General features: G+C 33.6%; 2 protein-coding genes across 2 annotated transcripts; both read left to right on the top strand.

Moving 5' to 3' along the window:
- The first annotated feature begins 15093 nt into the window (after positions 1-15093).
- LOC139514121 (uncharacterized) lies at positions 15094-18537 on the top strand. The gene has a single exon (XM_071302869.1). It carries the CDS (start codon positions 15094-15096, stop codon positions 18535-18537), a length of 3444 nt encoding a protein of 1147 aa, XP_071158970.1.
- A 2074-nt stretch (positions 18538-20611) lies between these two features.
- LOC139518208 (uncharacterized) lies at positions 20612-22942 on the top strand. Its single transcript, XM_071309894.1, has one exon. The coding sequence runs from the start codon at positions 20612-20614 to the stop codon at positions 22940-22942; it is 2331 nt and encodes a 776-aa protein (XP_071165995.1).
- Positions 22943-23309: the final 367 nt, after the last annotated feature.

Below are 23309 nucleotides of genomic sequence, written 5' to 3'. Positions count from 1 at the left end.
GATGATATGTTTAATATAAGGAGTAGTTTAAAAGCTTTTTGATTAAAAACTAGAAAATTTTAATCCACCACTGTTTGACTTTCGATTTAGTTTTTATTTACTTCTTGGTAATATTTTGTAAAAATGTAGACAAACAGAAAAGGGAGCGATGATCGATAGGTCTTGAAATGCTCCTGGTTCTATTGTAGTTGTTGTGCAAATGCCTTAAACAAGATAATTATTATGTTTCATAAATATCGTATATGACACTAAGCAAAGTATTTATTCTTCTGATATATGAGTATTTAATCAGTTAAATGGATATTTTTTTTAAATGATATTGGTGTGATTTCAAACGAGTCCGATTAAATAATTGTTTCTATAGAACTTTTTGAAAATTTTCAAATATTTTGAAGAAAAGTTTCGAATATTCCATTAACAAGATCTGAATAACTACAGGTTTAAGTATATGTAAATTAATGATTGGTAAATACACAGTAGTATACTGCTGTTCAAGTGTCATAAATAGCACAATCAATAAGGTCACAAACCGAGAAATACACATCAAGTTAATATAAGTAGAAATCAAGAGAAGAAAATTTACTGACCTGCTAAACCCCACACTAACCAACAAATCAGGCAACACAAACGTTAGATGTATCAATATCATAATCAAGGACGAAAGATAAAAATAATGCAAAAAAAATGTCTTCTTCAGCGTCAGAAAGTGATTAGTAGAACTGATGACAATTGCTCATTAAACAGAAAAACACAGAAGCTACGTTACATGCCAGAGGGGATTTAGAATATACGATGGGGATGTAATGTGTCCCTCTCCTGGCAGGAAATCGGATCATGCAGTCAGAAAGATCACCTTTTAGTGAAAACTTAGTGTATTACAATACGAACATCAAGCATAACATGTATAAAGAATTCTTTGAATTATGCAATCTTTGCAAATAGTTGTACTTACAGACTGGTTAAGTTAGTACGCTTTTCGAAAGTGCCTTTCCTGATTAATCTCAGATTATTTCCTCCCAAATTCCTGAAAACGGTGTACAACACTGATATATGATACCAAAGTATTTATATACGTCGATCACTATTTATGAAACTACATATAAATAATAATTAAGAAAATAAATTTAAGATGCTATGTATAAATGCTAAAAATGGCTTTAGTGAGGTTTCTGGAACAGTTAAAAATTTTGTTTAAATTGAGTGCAAAATCTCCAGAGAGAGATCGAGTTTAAAAATTTTCCGGAGGTTTTTTAGATTTTTTTAGAATCAATATGGTTAATACCACTAGACAAGTAAACAATTTCACAGAAATTACGAAGACCCTCAAGACAGAATTTTTTATCAATCGAATGGATAATCTTCCATCGTACATGTAGATGAGCACGCAATGTGCCGTTGTTCGTATGGAATTTTATAACGCTTAGGAATCCAATTCAAACAGGGTAAATCCTTTGAGTTGCTGTGCAATGCTATGTTCATTGAAACCACGAAGGATTCATTATTCGCAAAAACTCATCATTATCAAAGGATTTTGTATGTAGGATTACCTTATACTCATTTATTTTCAATGTGTTTACAAGACACTCTTAGAAGTACGATTTAGATACAAAGACAAACATTTTTGAAGCTTTGTCCGCAGGAACAAGAACATACACATTAACAGTGAATATCACCAAAGGCTAAAGACAGATCTGGATGGAAAAATTTTGTGGCGACCTTATGCTCCACCAGGAGCGAAGAGGATAGGTAGGTAGGTAGGTAGGTATCACCAAATCCATGTACATCATTGTTTGATTTTGACCAAATATATCACTTGTAAAGTCGTTTGTATATGCTGTAGATTAAAATAGCTTGAGCTAATGTAACAGTTACTATCACGCTAATATGATATCAAGGAATATATTGATGATCTTTGGTTTCTCCATAACCTTAAATATTTAACAAACCTGAACAATAGTTTTTTTACGACAAGTTTCATACATCGTTGACATAAATTGAGACTATTTTTTTTACGATAGAAGACGGGGAAGTATCATTTGTTTTATATACAAGTTTTAGAAATTCAGAAAAAAAACTGGTTGGATGTGGTAATCATTCATATAATCGGAACATAAAAAAAAAACCTACAAAATGACTGTACTATATAAGAAACTGTACATTTCAATACCAGTGAGATATATAGAGAAAATAACGTATTCTTAAGGTCTAATTTCAATTCTGAAACCAGTACTTGACTGTATAAAAAAATTGATATAGATGAAGAAAAAAATAACATTAAAAAAGACATGAAATCAAATTATAAAATTTATGTAGCATGAGATCAAACATTTTATCAAAAATAACATAAATCCATATCTAAATTAACACTTTAAGTCCAGACGATTTTCTAGGTGCTGTAAAAATAAAAGTGTAGGGTATGATTCAAAACCTTTCTTTCTATTAATTTCAGAGGATTCAATTGATTTTGTGGTGTCGCGCGCTTTCTGTGTATATGCATTGCATGGTGTGTATAAGAGTTATCGTTATTGATTTTGGCCTCATACGCAAAAGGGCAAAAAAGTTAAGCCAAAGCCTGGCAAAGAATCCGAGCTTTGCAAGAGGTAGATACATTCCTTAATTTTAGATAATTTTCCAAATTTTGTTACAGCAAATTAAAAAAAATTAAATCCGTATATCAAAGCCAGTACCAGAGATCTGGCTACTAGGCTAGTGATACCCTCGGAGACTATTAGTAAACCAGCAGACGCATCGACCCATTAGTAGTCATAAAATAGACGGTATCTAGTTTTCTGCACTAGATGTGGAATTTGACAATCAATAAAATTGAGAATGGAAATTGGGAATGTGCCAAAGAGACAACAACCCGACCATAGAAAAAAACAACAGCAGAAGGTCACCAACGTCTCTTTAGTGATATATAGTGCAGATTCCTTCCACTCAAATGGAACATACCCTGCAAAAGTGTAGATTATTTTCCCCGTTCAGTGTGATGTTGCAAAATTAATAATGGAAAAGAAGTAAAATGATGCTTGCACATTTATTTTCATATTAATTCAGCGACATGCAGTAGGTAGAATCACAAAACAACATTTAGTACATCACAGTGACACTCATTTGAATGAATGAATGTTAGCATGTGTTACATTATATAAGATATCATCAACGACGAGAATATCATAATTTCTACTTCGTATTCCTAGTCTGCGACACTAGTTGTACATAGCAAGTCGTAATGTGACTGGTTGACTTTAGATTTAGATTTTATTTGATAAAATATTGCAACAATATATTATATACATACAGGAGTATTAATGCTGGTAGGACTTGAAATGTTCCTTGTTGAATTGTTGTTATTTGATTGCTAAATATCTGAAAAATATAACATATTTTATTCATATTGTCGTTGTCATGTGCTGTGCTTGCAAATGCAGTATGTATCTCGTAGATGATTCAAACTGCCATGTATTATTTTTGTTTGAAAATTACCTTGATAAAAGTAACTGTTTACAACAGTGCTTTTGCTAACGGCTCCTTAGTATTTAGTCGAGTTCATTTATTCGGACACCATAATACATTGGCTGTCAATGTGAAATATCGTTGGCATTTGTGACCACCTACATTAACTATAAACACTCTCCGTTAAAGATGTTAATTGTGTCATGCGTGATAACCCGAGAAAACATATTAACGTCTTATATTTGTCTGCCTACTGTAAAAATTGGTGTAAACATGAAAAAATCTCATAAGAAAAATCTCTAGACAGTTATTTGAATAAAATTATGAATAGTGCTGATATAAATTCGTATATCTCAGTTTGAAAACAATTCTAAAATTAATGAAAGGGTCCTTGATATATCCATTTCAAGAATGAAAATTAAACTCCAAGTACAAGCAACGCGGATTTTCTCATTTTTAGCCTTCGATTGTTGTCTGCTCTTTGATCGGATTGTTTGTCCCTTTGATATATTCCCCATTTCCATTCTCAATTTTAAGTTTTTACAGATAGACAAAGCAGCCAATAATGTAGTGGTGGTGCGACGAATATACTTCACGGATAATCTCCAAAACCACACGATCAACTCTTTTACATTCAGGTCCGTACACTCCAAAGAAAGTCAAATTGTAAACAAGCATATCGCTGCTACTTCCCATCTTAAAGCCTCTTCTAAACATTTGAAAATTATGACTATGTACTGGTTACCTAAATTACACAAACAACAATTTCAATCTCCGCATTTAGTATGTTTTCTACTACTAATATGCTTATACTATAATACGACATACGCTCATTTCGTCTACATAAAAATAATCAGTAATACGTCATTGTTTTTAACTATATCCCTTACCTCTGTCAAATACCTTCTTTTCAACTTTTGTTTTATTTTTTGTTAAAAAATTAAAGATTTTAGATAATATGCGTGCTTTTGATGCTTTTGATTTTGTTAATAGTCTACTCTATTCACTACTTATCAGGAAAAAGTGTTACTATTTAATCAAATGGTCTCATTGCAAATTCATTTGATGATCGATGTGTTTAGCTTTTGATTTTTCCATTTGATTAGGGACTTTTGAATTTTCCTCGGAGTTCAGTGTTTTTGTGATTTTACTTTTTATCATTAATGGTAGTATTCAATATTCCTTAACCAAATAGATAATCAACAATGTAATTGAAGTATATACGAACAACTTTATATAATACAGTTATAAAAGCGTTGATGTAATTCTTAACTTAGGTTAACCCTAAGATGCGACGTTCCTACTACATGCATAAGGAACACGACTGAACAGACAAATAAGAAAACATATCCTTAATATGAGTATGGTTAAGAGGTTCTGTATGTATCTGAATCGAACGCAGGAACAATCATTCTTGATCATTTTGACATGTCTTATCTGATTTAAAATGCCTACAATCACTATTAATAAGAAAGGCGACAGCAATCGTAAAAAATGTCATACTGTTTTTCTCTAACAGCAAATTTAGACTTCATCACACCGAAGCCACGGTTTCATACCAATTGTGTACCAGTGAGTGACAGCAGAAAGCTCTTAACACATGAGTTCATTCCTGGTTTTATTTGTTGTTCAGTGGGATTTTTTTTAGGGTAAGAGTTCATCAGTCTCAAGTATTCCTAAAGTTGTTTGCCTTTTCGGCGCATTGTTTTGTCATGGCGTTTTCTATTTAGAGCACCTATGGTTTTGATTGTCCATTGGTCTATCATTTAAATATTTTTGTGGCCGCGTATGAATTTGATGTCGAAATAATCAATTTATTTTTTCTATGACATATTTCAAAAATTGGATTCCCGTGCACTGAAATGAAAAGCATTTTATATTTTTATAAATGAAATTATAAACTTTGAATCAAAGAAATATAGTGTAAATCAAAATGGGATAGATCAGGCAGCTAGTGAGCTTGATTTAATTTTATGCAACTTAACAGAAAAATCTTGTACACTAAGACATGTAAGAGGTATACCAAACTTTAAAAGAAACAAAAAAAAGAAACAAAAATGGTCAGATAATGAAGTATATGAATATAAAAGTCAAAAAATGCAGTCGGAAAAGAATTAAGACAAAATCCCTTTAACTGTTCACTGAAATATAAATATTTTTGTTTACTTAAATCTTTTAGAAAGTTAACGAAACAAAAAAAAATGAATATAAAAAGAAAATCTTTGATAAACTTTCAGATTCGATGAATAAAAATCCTCAGGAATACTGGAAAATACTAAAATCACTAGAAAACAAAAATATAGATTGAGATGATGATTTAAAAGAAATGTTAAAGGACAGTGAAAGCACAATTAAACATTTCCAAAATCAAGGAAAGTTTTCAAAAATAAATAATGATTTACAAACCAAAATTGAGCAAAAGCTGAAAAATATTGAAGATACTATTTCTTTTAACCCGGAGACAGACAGGTCTCTTACTTGCCCTGAAATTAAATGTATTATAAAAAAAACTTTAAAAATGGAAAAGCAAGCGGTCCAGATAGTGTGTTGAACGAGGTAAATAAATTTAGTAGTCCAGTAGTAACTACCAAAGCATATGCTTAACTATTTAATCTTATGTTAAAAACAGGATACTATCCAACTTCATTGAATTCTGCATACAAAACATAAGTACATAAATCTGGTGACAAATGTAATCCAAGCAAATACAGAGGAATTTCTTTAATCAACTGTATATCCAAATTGTGCAAGTTTAACAGATTTAGCCAAAAAAGCTAAGAAAGCTCTGTTTTCATTAAAAACACATGCAGCCTTTTTGGGAAATTTCCCTGTTAATGTATCCTGTAATCTTTTTGATTTTCTTATAAAACCAATTTTAACATATAATGCTGAAATATCATACATGTATACATATCAATCTTATTATAGAGCACAAGGCAGATTAAAATCTCAAAACAAAGATATAGATAATTTCCAATATTTGGATAAGACTCCCTTCGAAAAGGTTCATGTTAATTTCTGTAAATATATTCTAGGTACTAAAAAAACATCTGCTAATTTAGGTGTTAAAGCTGAACTTGGTAAACAACCAATAAAAAAATATATAGATACACAAGCAATTCTTTATTCGGCTAGATTAAATACTGCAAACATAAACCCATTACTAAAAGAAAGTTTTACATTAAGTAAACGCCTTGATTCACAAGGAATTTATACTTGGTCCACTTTTATCAAAGATTCAACACAAGAAATGAATATTGATGTACAAAAAATAATGTCCTGTCAAAATATGGAACAAGTTAACAAACTTAAGACTTGGATTAAGAATATTACAAGCAACTTTTATTCAAAATTAGAATTAGTGACCATAATTTGCTCATTGAGAAGGGCAAATATATAAAAATACCTCGATACAATAGAACATGTCCAACTTGTAAAACCTTAGAAGTTGAAAATCACTTTCTCCTCTACTGTCAAATTAATAATGTTTTACGTATAAAACTTTTTAACGACATGGCAATAGATAATCCTATGTTTCCAAATCTATCTGATACTGAAAAACTAGTAGTCCTACTAAATCCTTCTAATATAAACCAAGTGAAAAAAAACAGGTTCCTTTATAAAACAGTCTTTAGAGCTGAGGACAGGGGACTCTTAGTTAATTTTACTTGTATATATATAGATATGTGTGTGTTCAACTCAGTTATTGTATTGTTGTTGTTACTTTTGTTTATGTCACAAGAATAATGTTACTTATATGACAAATAAAGATAGTATTATATTATGTTTGTTTTGTTCATGCATCGTTGACAATGTAATGGAATTTGATGCGACTGTCATACAAGTGAGAGGTTTAGCTAGCTATAAAACCAGGTTCAATCCACCATTTTCTACATTAGAAAATGCCTGTACCAAGTCAGGAATATGACAGTTGTTATCCATTCGTTTGATGTGTTTGGACTTTTGATTTTGCCTTTTGATTTTTTATTTTCCTTTTTGAATTTTCCTCGGAGTTCAGTATTTTTGTGTTTTTATTTTTTTTTATATCATATTACTTTATAAAAAAATGTTACTACTCACAATCTGGTTGTCGAATTAGAAATCTCAGACGGCACTGTTTTAGATTTCTTTTAATGCAGTTAACCGTCGTTCCAGTGAATCCACATTCAAGTGGACACCCATTTACTGTATTTTTCAAAACAGTGCATATGATTTAAATTGTGTTTCTACAATTTAACTGCAAAATATCAATTGCATGCTTTTTGTTAGAATAATAAAAAAAATCAGTAGTGAATGTAAAAAATGTTACCGTATCAGTAAATTTTACGGACGTCATCACGAGTTAGTTGACCGTTATAAAAAAAACGGGTTTCACAGATGATATCGGATATGTTCCTTATGTCGTAACTACAATCCTCTTCCGTTTTAACAAATCAAATCAAATCAATCAAATCAAATATTTTATTGTCATATAAACTTTACAGTTTGTGACCAACATATATTAACACAATAAACACAATAAACATACATATTAAACATACACAATAACAACAGCATCAAATTTTTTTTTTAACAACAAACAAGTTGTTAAGAGTCCCCTGCCCTCAGTTCTAATGACTTTTTCAGGAAGGATCCTAACTTATTTGTTTGTAAAGGCGATGATGGATTTAGTAAATATTTTTTTTTTTTTTATATTTTTATTATATGTCATATGTGATGAAAAAAATCATTTCTTAGAGTTTTATTATACTCACAATAGAGTAAAAAATGTTTCTCATCCTCTAGTATTTTACATTTATGGCAAAGTCGTTCCTCTCTTGGGATTTTAAAATATCTCCCCTTTTCAGTCAAAAGGGAGTGATTACTTATTCTAAATTTAGTGATTAATCTCCTTATCTGAAAATTAGATGTATTAAGATAAGATTCTAGTTTGTAATCTTTTTTTATAAAGAAAAAATTTACTTTTATCATCAATGTTTTGAAATTTATTTTGAATTAAATCTTCATATCTATTTTTCATTTTTAATTTTATATCGGTTTTTATTTTATTTACATCTTTTATGTCCTTACAAGTAGAAATAATATTAAGGTCAACATTAGTCTCTTCAACAATATTTTTTGCATATGTATACCATGAGTAAGTTCCTGTCAAATCTAGAGACTGTGCTAGAGAAAAAGCTTCCTTTATCAATGGATTAATATTATTATTATATAGTCTAGCTAAATATAAAAGGGTTTGTGTTTTAATAAAACATTCGACAGGTAATCTCCCTAATTCAGCTCTTGCTCCTAAATTGGATGCATTTTTTCTTATTCCTAGAGTAGATTTGCAAAATTTAAGATGCATATTTTCAATGGGGGTTTTGTCTATAAAATCAAGTTGATTAATTTCTTTTCCTGAAGATAAGGCTCTGTTATTGGCTCGATGAAAAGAAATATATGTATCCAAATATGTTACTTCTGAATTATAAGTCATAATTGGTTTTACTAAAGAATCAAAAAGATTATTTGCTACTTTTATAGGTAGATTATTCAATGATTTAGTATAGGATTTTATTGCAAAAAATACTTTTTTTGCCTTTTTTGTCAACTCTAAAGTACTTTGTGATAAATTTCCATTACATTTTAACGAATGTGACCTACTGAATTAAAATTGAGAATGGAAATGGGGAATGTGCCAAAGAGACAACAACCCGACCACAGAGCAGACAACAGCAGAAGATCACCAACAGGTCTTCAATGCAACGAGAAATTCCCGCACCCGGAGGTGTCTTTCAGCTGGCCCCTAAACAAATATATACTAGTTCAGTGATAATGAACGCCCTACTAAACTCCAAATTGTACACAAGAAACTAAAAGTTAAAATAATACAAGACTAACAAAGCCCAGAGGCTCCTGACTTGGGACAGGCGCAAAAATGCTGCGGGGTTAAACATGTTTGTGAGATCTCAACCCTCCCCCTATACCTCTAGCCAATGCAGAAAAGTAAACCCATAAAAAAACGCACATTAAAGTTCAGTTCAAGAGAAGTCCGAGTCTGATGTCAGAAGATGTAACCAAAGAAAATAAACAAAATGACAATAATACATAAATAACATCAGACTACTAGCAGTTAACTGACATGCCAGCTCCAGACTTCAATCAAACTGATTGAAAAATTATGTCTTCATCATATGAATATCAAGCCGATCCTCCCCGTGAGGGGTTTAGTATCATACCATCATAACATAAATGCCAACAACTGGTTTATTAATAATAAATGTGTTTAGTTCCGATGCAAAGACCCTATAAGTGAATCAATATTAACGCCAAAGTATGCAATCTTTAATGATCTGACAACAGTATCGTAACTATATCCCTTCGTAATAAGTTTATTTAAAGGTTTTGTTAGCTTCTGAGGTGAATACTGACATTTTTGTACTTTATAAAGAATATTTCCATAAAATTCTGGATGTGAAATACCTGAACGTATGAGAAGTCTGCATGTTGAGCTATATTTCCGAATGATGTCCTTATACCGATGATGAAATTTAGTAAATGTTTGACTAGTTTGTGATATCGAAAACACTGGTGTAATAATTTTTCAGTAATACATAAATTTCTCTCGTTAAAATCTAAAACATTATTACATACACGAGCGAAACGTACAAGTTGAGATATATAAACACCGTAAGATGGTGACAAGGGAACGTCACCATCTAAAAATGGATAATTAACGATAGGAAATGAGAAATCATCTCTTTTATCATAAATTTTAGTATAAAGCTTTCCGTTAATGATATATATATATATCAAGATCGAGGAAAGGGCAGTGGTCATTGTTAGTATTAGCTTTATTTAAAGTAAGTTCAACAGGATAAATTTCTTTAGTATACATACTGAAGTCGTCATTATTGAGAGCCAAAATATCATCCAAATATCTAAAAGTATTATTAAATTTGTGTATCAGATGTTGTTTCGATGGGTCTTTGCTGATTGTTGTCATAAATTGTAACTCATAGCAATACAAAAACAGGTCCGCAATAAGTGGTGCACAGTTAGTCCCCATTGGAATTCCGATAACCTGACGATATACGGAATCTCCAAAGCAAAAATGTTATCTAGTAATAATTCAAGGGCAGATATAGTATCAAAGCATGTCCAATTGACATAGTTTATTTGTTTATTGCTACTAAAAAATGACCTAAAGGAGTTTGAACATATATATTCACATTCTGACTTTTTAAGTGCCCATTTAATTAGGTGTGTGAATTTTTTCTGAATGAGAATGTGAGGCAATGTGGTATATAGGGTAGAAAAATCAAAACTTTGAACAGATTCAAAATCACCAATATAAGCATGCAATTTACCAAGTACTTCCAACGAGTTTTTGACACTCCAAAAGTAATTAATTCCACTATTTTCGAAGGCCTTATTTGAACAATTTATGTGCTGTTTTCATTCCCTATATAATTTGATAACGATATTATTTTTTGCCTAATTGTCATTGTTTACATTTCTACTTTAATTTTAATTAGACGTGTTAGGAAAGTCGATACTACTGTTGGTGCTCGTGTTGGATGGAAGATAAATACAATAAGATTTGGGGGGTCATCTCCAAAATTATAAATACTCTATTTTTTATTACCTGTATGGTCACTGAAATACGTTATTTATAGTGTGCAATACATGACCGATCGGGCATTGTTAAGAACCAAAATTAATTTTCAAATGTGATAATTAAAATAAATTACGTGGTACATTTGTAAATTAAGGATACACATGCAAAAGAGGGGATGTTTTTGTTTTATTCTCAGAATCAACAAAATTTCTTCAAAAAAAAATTTGATAAGGGTTTTGGCCCGCTTGATCTCTCAATGGAAGCAAACTACTAGTATCGTTTTGCTTCATTCTGGTACGATTTAAAAAAAATAATAAAAAAAAAAAAATATTTTGGAAAACACAAATCCCCTTTTCACAATATGAACGCTCGATGATTTATTTTATAATGCAAATTTGGGATTTTGTTGTTCACTTGCCTAATAACTTTTAGCATTGTATGATTGGGTAGCATTAATTTTTGCATTGTTTAATGTCTCCCGAAAAGTCCACCAAACAATTCAACTGTTTGTTTTAGTTCGTTCCTTTGCTGTTCCCATAAGGTCACAAACGACTCTGACTGTCTCTAGACGTCTTATTGCGTCAAATAATTCCAACTGTGACCTTGACCTTTGTCTTCAAAAATTAATAGGATTCTAGATTTTCATAAGGACTAAAAACGAATCAAGTACGGTCAAATTCCTAGAACGTTGTTAAATATAGAGTGTCAACAAGTGTGTTACGGACGGAAAGGCGGACCGAGGGTAAAGAAACCCTCGAATTTTGTAGGCGAGAGAATAAACTTGAACCCATTGGAATCGGAAATGCAGACAGATGTTATTTTACACGAAGACAATGGGGTTCAAATCGTCAAATGTCAACTAAAGCAAAGTTTGTTTGTATCGTTCTTTAAATGTCGTTTAAACTTTTTGTTTCTAAAATCAGAATTATCAGAAAAGCTTATAACGATCTTTCCAAAGACGTATGCTTATGATATAGAATCAAAAATCGTGGACACCTTTTTATAGTCTTATAACAGAAGAGAAGTGTGTGTGTGTGGGGGGGGGGGGGGGTATTTATTTTTGTGTTTATTTGTTTTGTGTTGTACTTATTTTTATTTGCTGTATACTACCAGTGTGCGCATTCAAAATCTAACTTCAATTACTGAATAAGAGGCTGATGGTGTGTGACCGGTTCATACATAATATTGCGGGGTTAAATATGTTCGTAAGAGCTCTTGACGAAACCCTTTTCTAACATCGGACAGTCGTGTAATTGTAACAGTAATTCATAAGTACATACTATGCAAATCGATTGAAAATGGCATGACTCATTATATCGGCAGGACTCGTTAAAAGAAATAACATAAAGACAATAGACACAAAGTACCAATATCAAAGTACTTGCAGTTACTGAAAGTAAAAGTATTAATAAAATAACAAAGGCTTACAAGATGTTAAAACAAGATAAATTATTCACAAAACTAATATTAATTTGTCTAAAAATGTATTTATTGAATCTTTTCTGGTTCTTAAACAAATAATTTGATCTTTTCCTGCGTACTCTAATAAATACAATTGTTACAGATTTGTCTCAGCGGTATCAAACACGCCCAAACAGGTAACAAAAGAGTTCAGTTTTTATACTCATTGAGAAGGTCCCCAATCATATTGTATATTTCTTCCGACCAACACGAGCGCCAGCAGTAGTATCGACTTTCCTAACACGTCTATTAGAACAACTCTCACTTTTCTATCCAGGTAAATTTACCTTTAAATTTATTTTTATAATTACCTGTAGTTTCATTTTAAAGAGTACTTTCACTTTCACTTTAAAGAGTTTATTTCCTGTTTCCTGTGTATACTCATAGATGTTGTGTACCACAACAAGGTGACAAATGTTTTAAATCTTCATAGAACTTGGTCATCCTATGCTGGCAGACCAATATGTAAGTTAATTTTTGATATTTGATGTTTATTCTATACAGATGCATATGTATTTTTGAGATATATTTAATATAAAAGAAGTAATTGTACAAGACATATCACATACATATTTTGTTAATTTTCTAAAGTATGGCAACCCGTCAGAGACATTATATTTTATGCCAAGACTATATATTATGGTATTTTCCATGTAAAGGATTATTTGTCTACGTTTTTAAAGCTTTTTGATATATAAATACATTGTTTTGTTTTCAAAATTCACCTTTATCTGTGTTTTCTTTAAATTGTTATTTTTTATCAACTAGTATAAGGTTTTCATTTTTCTATTGTAGCTTTTACCACACGCACTCAACACATGTCTGTAACAACTGTATATCATATCAAATAATAAACATTATTCGTCAAAATGAATTCAGTGATTAGTACTTGCCACATAGAGTGTTTTGGTTAACTAACTGTTTAGCTACCTAACGGTATAGTAAAAGATATTGAGGTTCAGATGTCAGATAGCCGAGTAAGGAAATTTACAGTAAAAGGCAAAGCAATGTTTGACGAACAAAGTGAAAAACTAAAGGACAAAGTTGACAATGTATGGTCTAAGTTAGAGGATTTATTTGTTACTCTGCCATCCTGTCAGATGTTAAAGGATTATAGAAATTTAGAGAAAAATGTATTTGGTTTTGATGTTATATATATATGTTATATTTGTTATTCTCGTGGGATTTTGTCTATGTGTGTTACATGTTAGTGTTATGTCGTTGTTCTCCTCTTATATTTAATGCGTTTCCCTCGGTTTTAGTTTGTTATCCCGATTTTGTTTTTTGTCCATGGATTTATGAGTTTTGAACAGCGGTATACTACTGTTGCCTTTATTTATACAAATTTCAAAGAATTTTGTCGTCGTTCAGAAGAGTATAAACAATATTTACAAAGGACAAATACTGAAGAATCCAGAAAAGTGTTGCACGATCACAATGAATTATCTGATAGTTGTTTTAGCGTCGTCAGAAGAGTTAGTAACGATATTAAGAAAAAGAAACTTGAATTAGTTGAAGAGTTATCGGAAGTGAGTGGATCAACTGTTGGGTCATCAGCTAGTCACAAAAGAGCAAAAGCAGAGGCAGAAAAGGTTCGTTTAGAATATGTTAAAAGAGAAAGTGAACTGTTAAAACAAAAAGCAGATATAGAAGCAAGTATGAGCGTTGTAAAACAAGAAGGAATAGTTGAAGCAGCAGAGGTAGAGGCCAGAATTTTGGAAGATCAAGATCAAGAATTGCCAATGGTGTTAGAGGACAAACATGACAAGGTTAGCAAGTATGTAGACACATTACCAAGTTATAGTGCAAATCAATGGACAAATGGTGTTGGCTTTTCTGATAATCAGCCATATATTTCAGTGACGGCTCCGTTTGCTCCTCAATACAATAATCTTCCTCCTGTATCATCTGAATTATTATCCATGATGCAACCGATTTCGGCTACAATGTTAAGTCAACCGATTTCCGCTACAGTGTCAAGTCAACCGATTTCCGCTACAGTGTCAAGTCAACCGATTTCCGCTACAGTGTTAAGTCAACCGATTTCCGCTACAGTGCCAAGTCAACCGATTTATACTGCAGTATCTAGTCAACCATCAAATTTTCAATCAAATGCTACCAACTATCAACAACCTCAACCTATGTCTTACTTACCACCACATAATCCGTACGTAAGTGTCATGTCTGATGTTACAAAATTCATGCTACGGAAAGATTTTCTGTTGACACGTTTTATGAACTTTGATGACACACCCGAATCTTTTGCTTCCTGGCGAGCATCCTTTCAGAGTATAACTGGTGAACTCTGTGTTTCTCCATTCGAGGAAATGGATTTGTTAATAAAATGGCTAGGTCCTGAGTCTTCGAAATTTGCCTAGAGTCTAAGAGCTTCAAATGCACACGATCCATCGAGAGGTTTAAACCGCATTTGGGATAGATTACAGGAACGATATGGTCGACCGGAAATGGTAGAAAATGCTTTGAAGAAAAAATTGAATTATTTTCCGATTATCACAAACAATAACAGTTCGAAACTCTACGATCTCCTTGACATACTTAGTGAAATAGAGTCCGCAATGGCGAACCCGATGTATTCAACACTGTTAAGCTACTTTAATTCTTCGTCAGGTGTTTCTCCGATCGTATCAAAGCTTTCTTATTCCCTGCAAGAGAAATGGACAACACAAGCGTCAAATTACAAGAAAAAACATTCAGTGCCGTATCCGCCATTTTCCTTCTTTATTAATTTCATCAGAGATATGTGTCAAATTCGCAATGATCCTGCTTTTAGTTATTCAAATTCTAGCACTTCTAGCAATACAAAGCGTTCTTCAAATCCAGTTCTGACTAGGAAAGTTGAGGTTTCAGCTCAGAGTAACACTCGTGTACATGATAGCAATAATCGTTGTCCGATACATAAAGCTGGACATACTTTAAGTGAGTGTCGCGGTTTCCAAAAGCGACCATTTCAGGATCGTCAGCGTTTTCTCCGTGAAAAGAAAATATGTTTTCGTTGTTGTCAATCAAATGACCATATATCAAGGAACTGCAATGTCAATGTTAAATGTTCAATTTGCGGAAACAATCGCCATGTTTCATCTATGCACATAGATCGTCCACCCACATCCGACAAAATCAGTACACCAAAAACTGATGAAGACAATGGCGGGGAGTTATCTACAGAAACAGTATCAGCAATATGTACAAGATTGTGTGGAAATATGCGTGTCGGCCGTTCGTGTGGGAAAACAGTTTTAGTGGATGTTTTCTCTGGAACTTCTCCTGAACAGTCTGTTCGTATCTACGCAATTATAGATGATCAGAGTAATCATAGTCTTGCGACGCCGGATCTTTTCGATCGACTTGGACTCCATGGTTCTCAAAAACAGTTCGTATTGTCGTCATGTTCTGGTAGCTCTACTATGGTAGGCAGATATGCTAGTGGTATTCGTATATGCTCTATTGATGGACAATCAACGTTTGATATGCCAGAAGTTATAGAATGTGACTCCATTCCTAGTGATTTACATGAAATACCGACTCCAGATGTTGCAAATGCACACCCGCATCTACATAGTATTGCTCCATACTTACCTGCATTAGATCCAAGTTGTAAAGTTGAACTTTTGATAGGACGCGACTTACCTGAAGTGCACCATGTAACGGAACAAATTATTGGTGGTAAAGGTGAACCTTTTGCACAAAAACTTCCTTTAGGATGGGTTGTAATTGGAGAGGTTTGTCTTGGGAAGGTTCATGCTCCTTCTGTTATCAACGTTCGCAAAACTCATGTGTTAAATGATGGACGACACACAACTTTCCCTTTGTGTAATTTAAATATCAAGGTTAACGATGTTCAAGATCACATTTTTGTTCGTACACAGGCAGACAACAAATTAGGTCCCTCGGTTCAGGACAGACAGTTTCTAGAACTAATGCAACGTCACTTTCGTAAAGATGAGAATGGTCTTTGGTCAGCTCCTTTGCCATTTATACAACCGAAACCACAAATGCCTAACAATCGTTATCAAGCATGGAAAAGAGCTCAGATTTTAGACTCAAGCTTGCGCAAGGACTCTAAAAAGCTTGAACATTTTGTTACCTTTATGTCAAAAGTGATTAGTAGTGGTGCAGCTGAAGTGGCACCCGACGAGATTCCAGGAGAATGCTGGTATCTTCCTCTTTTTGGGGTGTACCACCCTAAAAAACCAAATCAAATACGTGGAGTTTTCGACTCATCAGCACTGTATGAAGGAGTATCTCTTAATAGTATTCTAATGTCCGGACCGGACCTGACTAATAACCTTGTTGGAGTGCTCATGCGTTTTAGAAAGAATAGAATTGCAATAACAGGTGACGTTGAACAAATGTTTTACCAATTTCATGTTGATGAATATCATCGAGATTATTTGCGTTTCTTTTGGTATGAGAACAATGACATCACAAAACCGTTGATTGAATACCGCATGAAAGTACATGTGTTTGGCAACACCCCTTCACCTGCTGTAGCGACATATGGTTTACGTGAAGCTGTTTCAGAAGCTGAAAATGATGTGCGTTCTTTTGTTACGAATGATTTTTATGTAGATGATGGTCTGATCTCTTTTGCAGACAAGGATGATGCAATTGACCTTATGCAAAGAACACAAAAAGCTCTCAAGGATAATGGGAACATACGACTACACAAAATCATTTCAAACGATATCGATGTGATGAAAGCTTTTCCTTTAGAGGATTTAGGAAAAGAGTTAAAAGATTTGGATTTGTGCTCAGATACTTTGCCTGTTCAGCATAGTTTAGGTTTGTCGTGGAATTTACAGACAGACATGTTTATCTTTCGTGTTAATGATGATGAAAAACCAATCACCCGTAGAGGCATACTTTCAACTATTAACAGTTTGTTTGATCCGTTGGGTTTTATTACGCCGCTAGTCATCAGTGGAAAAATTCTACTTCGAGAAGTTGTTCCACCAGGAACTGATTGGGATGATCCGCTGTCGATTGATCATGAAACAAAATGGAAAAACTGGTTGAAGTCTTTGAAATCTTTTAGTTGTTTTGAAATACCGCGTATGATTGTTCCGGTATCTATTTCTTTGACACGCCAAGTTGATATCCACATTTTCTCTGATGCTTCAGAACAAGCAATCTCTGCTGTAGCTTACCTGGAGGCAATCGATGAAACTGGTTCGTCATTTATAGGTTTTCTTACTGGAAAGTCGAAACTTGCACCTATCAAAGGTCATACTATTCCTAGATTGGAACTGTGCGGTGCCGTGTTGGCTACGGAAGATGGAGAAGCGATATGTCATCATATGAATCTTTCTCCGAGTGTTTGTCATTACTACACAGACAGTCGAGTAGTGTTAGGATATATATGTAATACCACCCGTCGATTCTTCACATATGTCAGTAATCGTGTAGAAAAGATTCATACAGTGTCGGAACCTTCACAGTGGTCATATGTATCAACGGATAGAAACCCAGCTGACTTAGGGACTAGATTTATTAGCTGTCCAGACATGCAAATTATTAGTTCTTGGATTAACGGACCGAAATGGTTATTAAACAAGGAACCTTTTGATATTGTATCTTTTCCGTTGTTATCACCACATTGCGATAAGGAAATTCGCCCTGAAATTGTTTCACGTAAAACACAAATCGACAGTCTACAGATTGACTCTCAACGATACAGCAAGTTTTCTAGTTGGCGATCTCTCGTCAGATCATTATCACTCTTGAGACACATAGCTAAGACTTTAAGTACTACAACAACATCTCGTTGCAAAGGTTGGCATATTTGCGTTGAAAAGGACACTCCAGATTTTATCAAGGGAACCGAAACATTGGTTATTAGACAAGTACAAAAGGAATTCTTTGAACACGAAATAGATTCTTTAAATACTGACATACTCATAGATGTTGTGTACCACAACAAGGTGACAAATGTTTTAAATCTTCATAGAACTTGGTCATCCTATGCTGGCAGACCAATATGTAAGTTAATTTTTGATATTTGATGTTTATTCTATACAGATGCATATGTATTTTTGAGATATATTTAATATAAAAGAAGTAATTGTACAAGACATATCACATACATATTTTGTTAATTTTCTAAAGTATGGCAACCCGTCAGAGACATTATATTTTATGCCAAGACTATATATTATGGTATTTTCCATGTAAAGGATTATTTGTCTACGTTTTTAAAGCTTTTTGATATATAAATACATTGTTTTGTTTTCAAAATTCACCTTTATCTGTGTTTTCTTTAAATTGTTATTTTTTATCAACTAGTATAAGGTTTTCATTTTTCTATTGTAGCTTTTACCACACGCACTCAACACATGTCTGTAACAACTGTATATCATATCAAATAATAAACATTATTCGTCAAAATGAATTCAGTGATTAGTACTTGCCACATAGAGTGTTTTGGTTAACTAACTGTTTAGCTACCTAACGGTATAGTAAAAGATATTGAGGTTCAGATGTCAGATAGCCGAGTAAGGAAATTTACAGTAAAAGGCAAAGCAATGTTTGACGAACAAAGTGAAAAACTAAAGGACAAAGTTGACAATGTATGGTCTAAGTTAGAGGATTTATTTGTTACTCTGCCATCCTGTCAGATGTTAAAGGATTATAGAAATTTAGAGAAAAATGTTTATACAAATTTCAAAGAATTTTGTCGTCGTTCAGAAGAGTATAAACAATATTTACAAAGGACAAATACTGAAGAATCCAGAAAAGTGTTGCACGATCTCAATGAATTATCTGATAGTTGTTTTAGCGTCGTCAGAAGAGTTAGTAACGATATTAAGAAAAAGAAACTTGAATTAGTTGAAGAATTATCGGAAGTGAGTGGATCAACTGTTGGGTCATCAGCTAGTCACAAAAGAGCAAAAGCAGAGGCAGAAAAGGTTCGTTTAGAATATGTTAAAAGAGAAAGTGAACTGTTAAAACAAAAAGCAGATATAGAAGCAAGTATGAGCGTTGTAAAACAAGAAGGAATAGTTGAAGCAGCAGAGGTAGAGGCCAGAATTTTGGAAGATCAAGATCAAGAATTGCCAATGGTGTTAGAGGACAAACATGACAAGGTTAGCAAGTATGTAGACACATTACCAAGTTATAGTGCAAATCAATGGACAAATGGTGTTGGCTTTTCTGATAATCAGCCATATATTTCAGTGACGGCTCCGTTTGCTCCTCAATACAATAATCTTCCTCCTGTATCATCTGAATTATTATCCATGATGCAACCGATTTCGGCTACAATGTTAAGTCAACCGATTTCCGCTACAGTGTCAAGTCAACCGATTTCCACTACAGTGTCAAGTCAACCGATTTCCGCTACAGTGTTAAGTCAACCGATTTCCGCTACAGTGCCAAGTCAACCGATTTATACTGCAGTATCTAGTCAACCATCACATTTTCAATCAAATGCTACCAACTATCAACAACCTCAACCTATGTCTTACTTACCACCACATAATCCGTACGTAAGTGTCATGTCTGATGTTACAAAATTCATGCTACGGAAAGATTTTCTGTTGACACGTTTTATGAACTTTGATGACACACCCGAATCTTTTGCTTCCTGGCGAGCATCCTTTCAGAGTATAACTGGTGAACTCTGTGTTTCTCCATTCGAGGAAATGGATTTGTTAATAAAATGGCTAGGTCCTGAGTCTTCGAAATTTGCCAAGAGTCTAAGAGCTTCAAATGCACACGATCCATCGAGAGGTTTAAACCGCATTTGGGATAGATTACAGGAACGATATGGTCGACCGGAAATGGTAGAAAATGCTTTGAAGAAAAAATTGAATTATTTTCCGATTATCACAAACAATAACAGTTCGAAACTCTACGATCTCCTTGACATACTTAGTGAAATAGAGTCCGCAATGGCGAACCCGATGCATTCAACACTGTTAAGCTACTTTAATTCTTCGTCAGGTGTTTGTTTCTCCGATCGTATCAAAGCTTTCTTATTCCCTGCAAGAGAAATGGACAACACAAGCGTCAAATTACAAGAAAAAACATTCAGTTGCGTATCCGCCATTTTCCTTCTTTATTAATTTCATCAGAGATATGTGTCAAATTCGCAATGATCCTGCTTTTAGTTATTCAAATTCTAGCACTTCTAGCAATACAAAGCGTTCTTCAAATCCAGTTCTGACTAGGAAAGTTGAGGTTTCAGCTCAGAGTAACACTCGTGTACATGATAGCAATAATCGTTGTCCGATACATAAAGCTGGACATACTTTAAGTGAGTGTCGCGGTTTCCAAAAGCGACCATTTCAGGATCGTCAGCGTTTTCTCCGTGAAAAGAAAATATGTTTTCGTTGTTGTCAATCAAATGACCATATATCAAGGAACTGCAATGTCAATGTTAAATGTTCAATTTGCGGAAACAATCGCCATGTTTCATCTATGCACATAGATCGTCCACCCACATCCGACAAAATCAGTACACCAAAAACTGATGAAGACAATGGCGGGGAGTTATCTACAGAAACAGTATCAGCAATATGTACAAGATTGTGTGGAAATATGCGTGTCGGCCGTTCGTGTGGGAAAACAGTTTTAGTGGATGTTTTCTCTGGAACTTCTCCTGAACAGTCTGTTCGTATCTACGCAATTATAGATGATCAGAGTAATCATAGTCTTGCGACGCCGGATCTTTTCGATCGACTTGGACTCCATGGTTCTCAAAAACAGTTCGTATTGTCGTCATGTTCTGGTAGCTCTACTATGGTAGGCAGATATGCTAGTGGTATTCGTATATGCTCTATTGATGGACAATCAACGTTTGATATGCCAGAAGTTATAGAATGTGACTCCATTCCTAGTGATTTACATGAAATACCGACTCCAGATGTTGCAAATGCACACCCGCATCTACATAGTATTGCTCCATACTTACCTGCATTAGATCCAAGTTGTAAAGTTGAACTTTTGATAGGACGCGACTTACCTGAAGTGCACCATGTAACGGAACAAATTATTGGTGGTAAAGGTGAACCTTTTGCACAAAAACTTCCTTTAGGATGGGTTGTAATTGGAGAGGTTTGTCTTGGGAAGGTTCATGCTCCTTCTGTTATCAACGTTCGCAAAACTCATGTGTTAAATGATGGACGACACACAACTTTCCCTTTGTGTAATTTAAATATCAAGGTTAACGATGTTCAAGATCACATTTTTGTTCGTACACCGGCAGACAACAAATTAGGTCCCTCGGTTCAGGACAGACAGTTTCTAGAACTAATGCAACGTCACTTTCGTAAAGATGAGAATGGTCTTTGGTCAGCTCCTTTGCCATTTATACAACCGAAACCACAAATGCCTAACAATCGTTATCAAGCATGGAAAAGAGCTCAGATTTTAGACTCAAGCTTGCGCAAGGACTCTAAAAAGCTTGAACATTTTGTTACCTTTATGTCAAAAGTGATTAGTAGTGGTGCAGCTGAAGTGGCACCCGACGAGATTCCAGGAGAATGCTGGTATCTTCCTCTTTTTGGGGTGTACCACCCTAAAAAACCAAATCAAATACGTGGAGTTTTCGACTCATCAGCACTGTATGAAGGAGTATCTCTTAATAGTATTCTAATGTCCGGACCGGACCTGACTAATAACCTTGTTGGAGTGCTCATGCGTTTTAGAAAGAATAGAATTGCAATAACAGGTGACGTTGAACAAATGTTTTACCAATTTCATGTTGATGAATATCATCGAGATTATTTGCGTTTCTTTTGGTATGAGAACAATGACATCACAAAACCGTTGATTGAATACCGCATGAAAGTACATGTGTTTGGCAACACCCCTTCACCTGCTGTAGCGACATATGGTTTACGTGAAGCTGTTTCAGAAGCTGAAAATGATGTGCGTTCTTTTGTTACGAATGATTTTTATGTAGATGATGGTCTGATCTCTTTTGCAGACAAGGATGATGCAATTGACCTTATGCAAAGAACACAAAAAGCTCTCAAGGATAATGGGAACATACGACTACACAAAATCATTTCAAACGATATCGATGTGATGAAAGCTTTTCCTTTAGAGGATTTAGGAAAAGAGTTAAAAGATTTGGATTTGTGCTCAGATACTTTGCCTGTTCAGCATAGTTTAGGTTTGTCGTGGAATTTACAGACAGACATGTTTATCTTTCGTGTTAATGATGATGAAAAACCAATCACCCGTAGAGGCATACTTTCAACTATTAACAGTTTGTTTGATCCGTTGGGTTTTATTACGCCGCTAGTCATCAGTGGAAAAATTCTACTTCGAGAAGTTGTTCCACCAGGAACTGATTGGGATGATCCGCTGTCGATTGATCATGAAACAAAATGGAAAAACTGGTTGAAGTCTTTGAAATCTTTTAGTTGTTTTGAAATACCGCGTATGTTTCTCATCCTCTAGTATTTTACATTTATGGCAAAGTCGTTCCTCTCTTGGGATTTTAAAATATCTCCCCTTTTCAGTCAAAAGGGAGTGATTACTTATTCTAAATTTAGTGATTAATCTCCTTATCTGAAAATTAGATGTATTAAGATAAGATTCTAGTTTGTAATCTTTTTTTATAAAGAAAAAATTTACTTTTATCATCAATGTTTTGAAATTTATTTTGAATTAAATCTTCATATCTATTTTTCATTTTTAATTTTATATCGGTTTTTATTTTATTTACATCTTTTATGTCCTTACAAGTAGAAATAATATTAAGGTCAACATTAGTCTCTTCAACAATATTTTTTGCATATGTATACCATGAGTAAGTTCCTGTCAA

Source organism: Mytilus edulis, chromosome 3 (genome assembly GCF_963676685.1).
Source record: "Mytilus edulis chromosome 3, xbMytEdul2.2, whole genome shotgun sequence".
NCBI classification, from domain to species: domain Eukaryota; kingdom Metazoa; phylum Mollusca; class Bivalvia; order Mytilida; family Mytilidae; genus Mytilus; species Mytilus edulis.
This window is presented reverse-complemented; position numbering and strand designations above follow the sequence as displayed.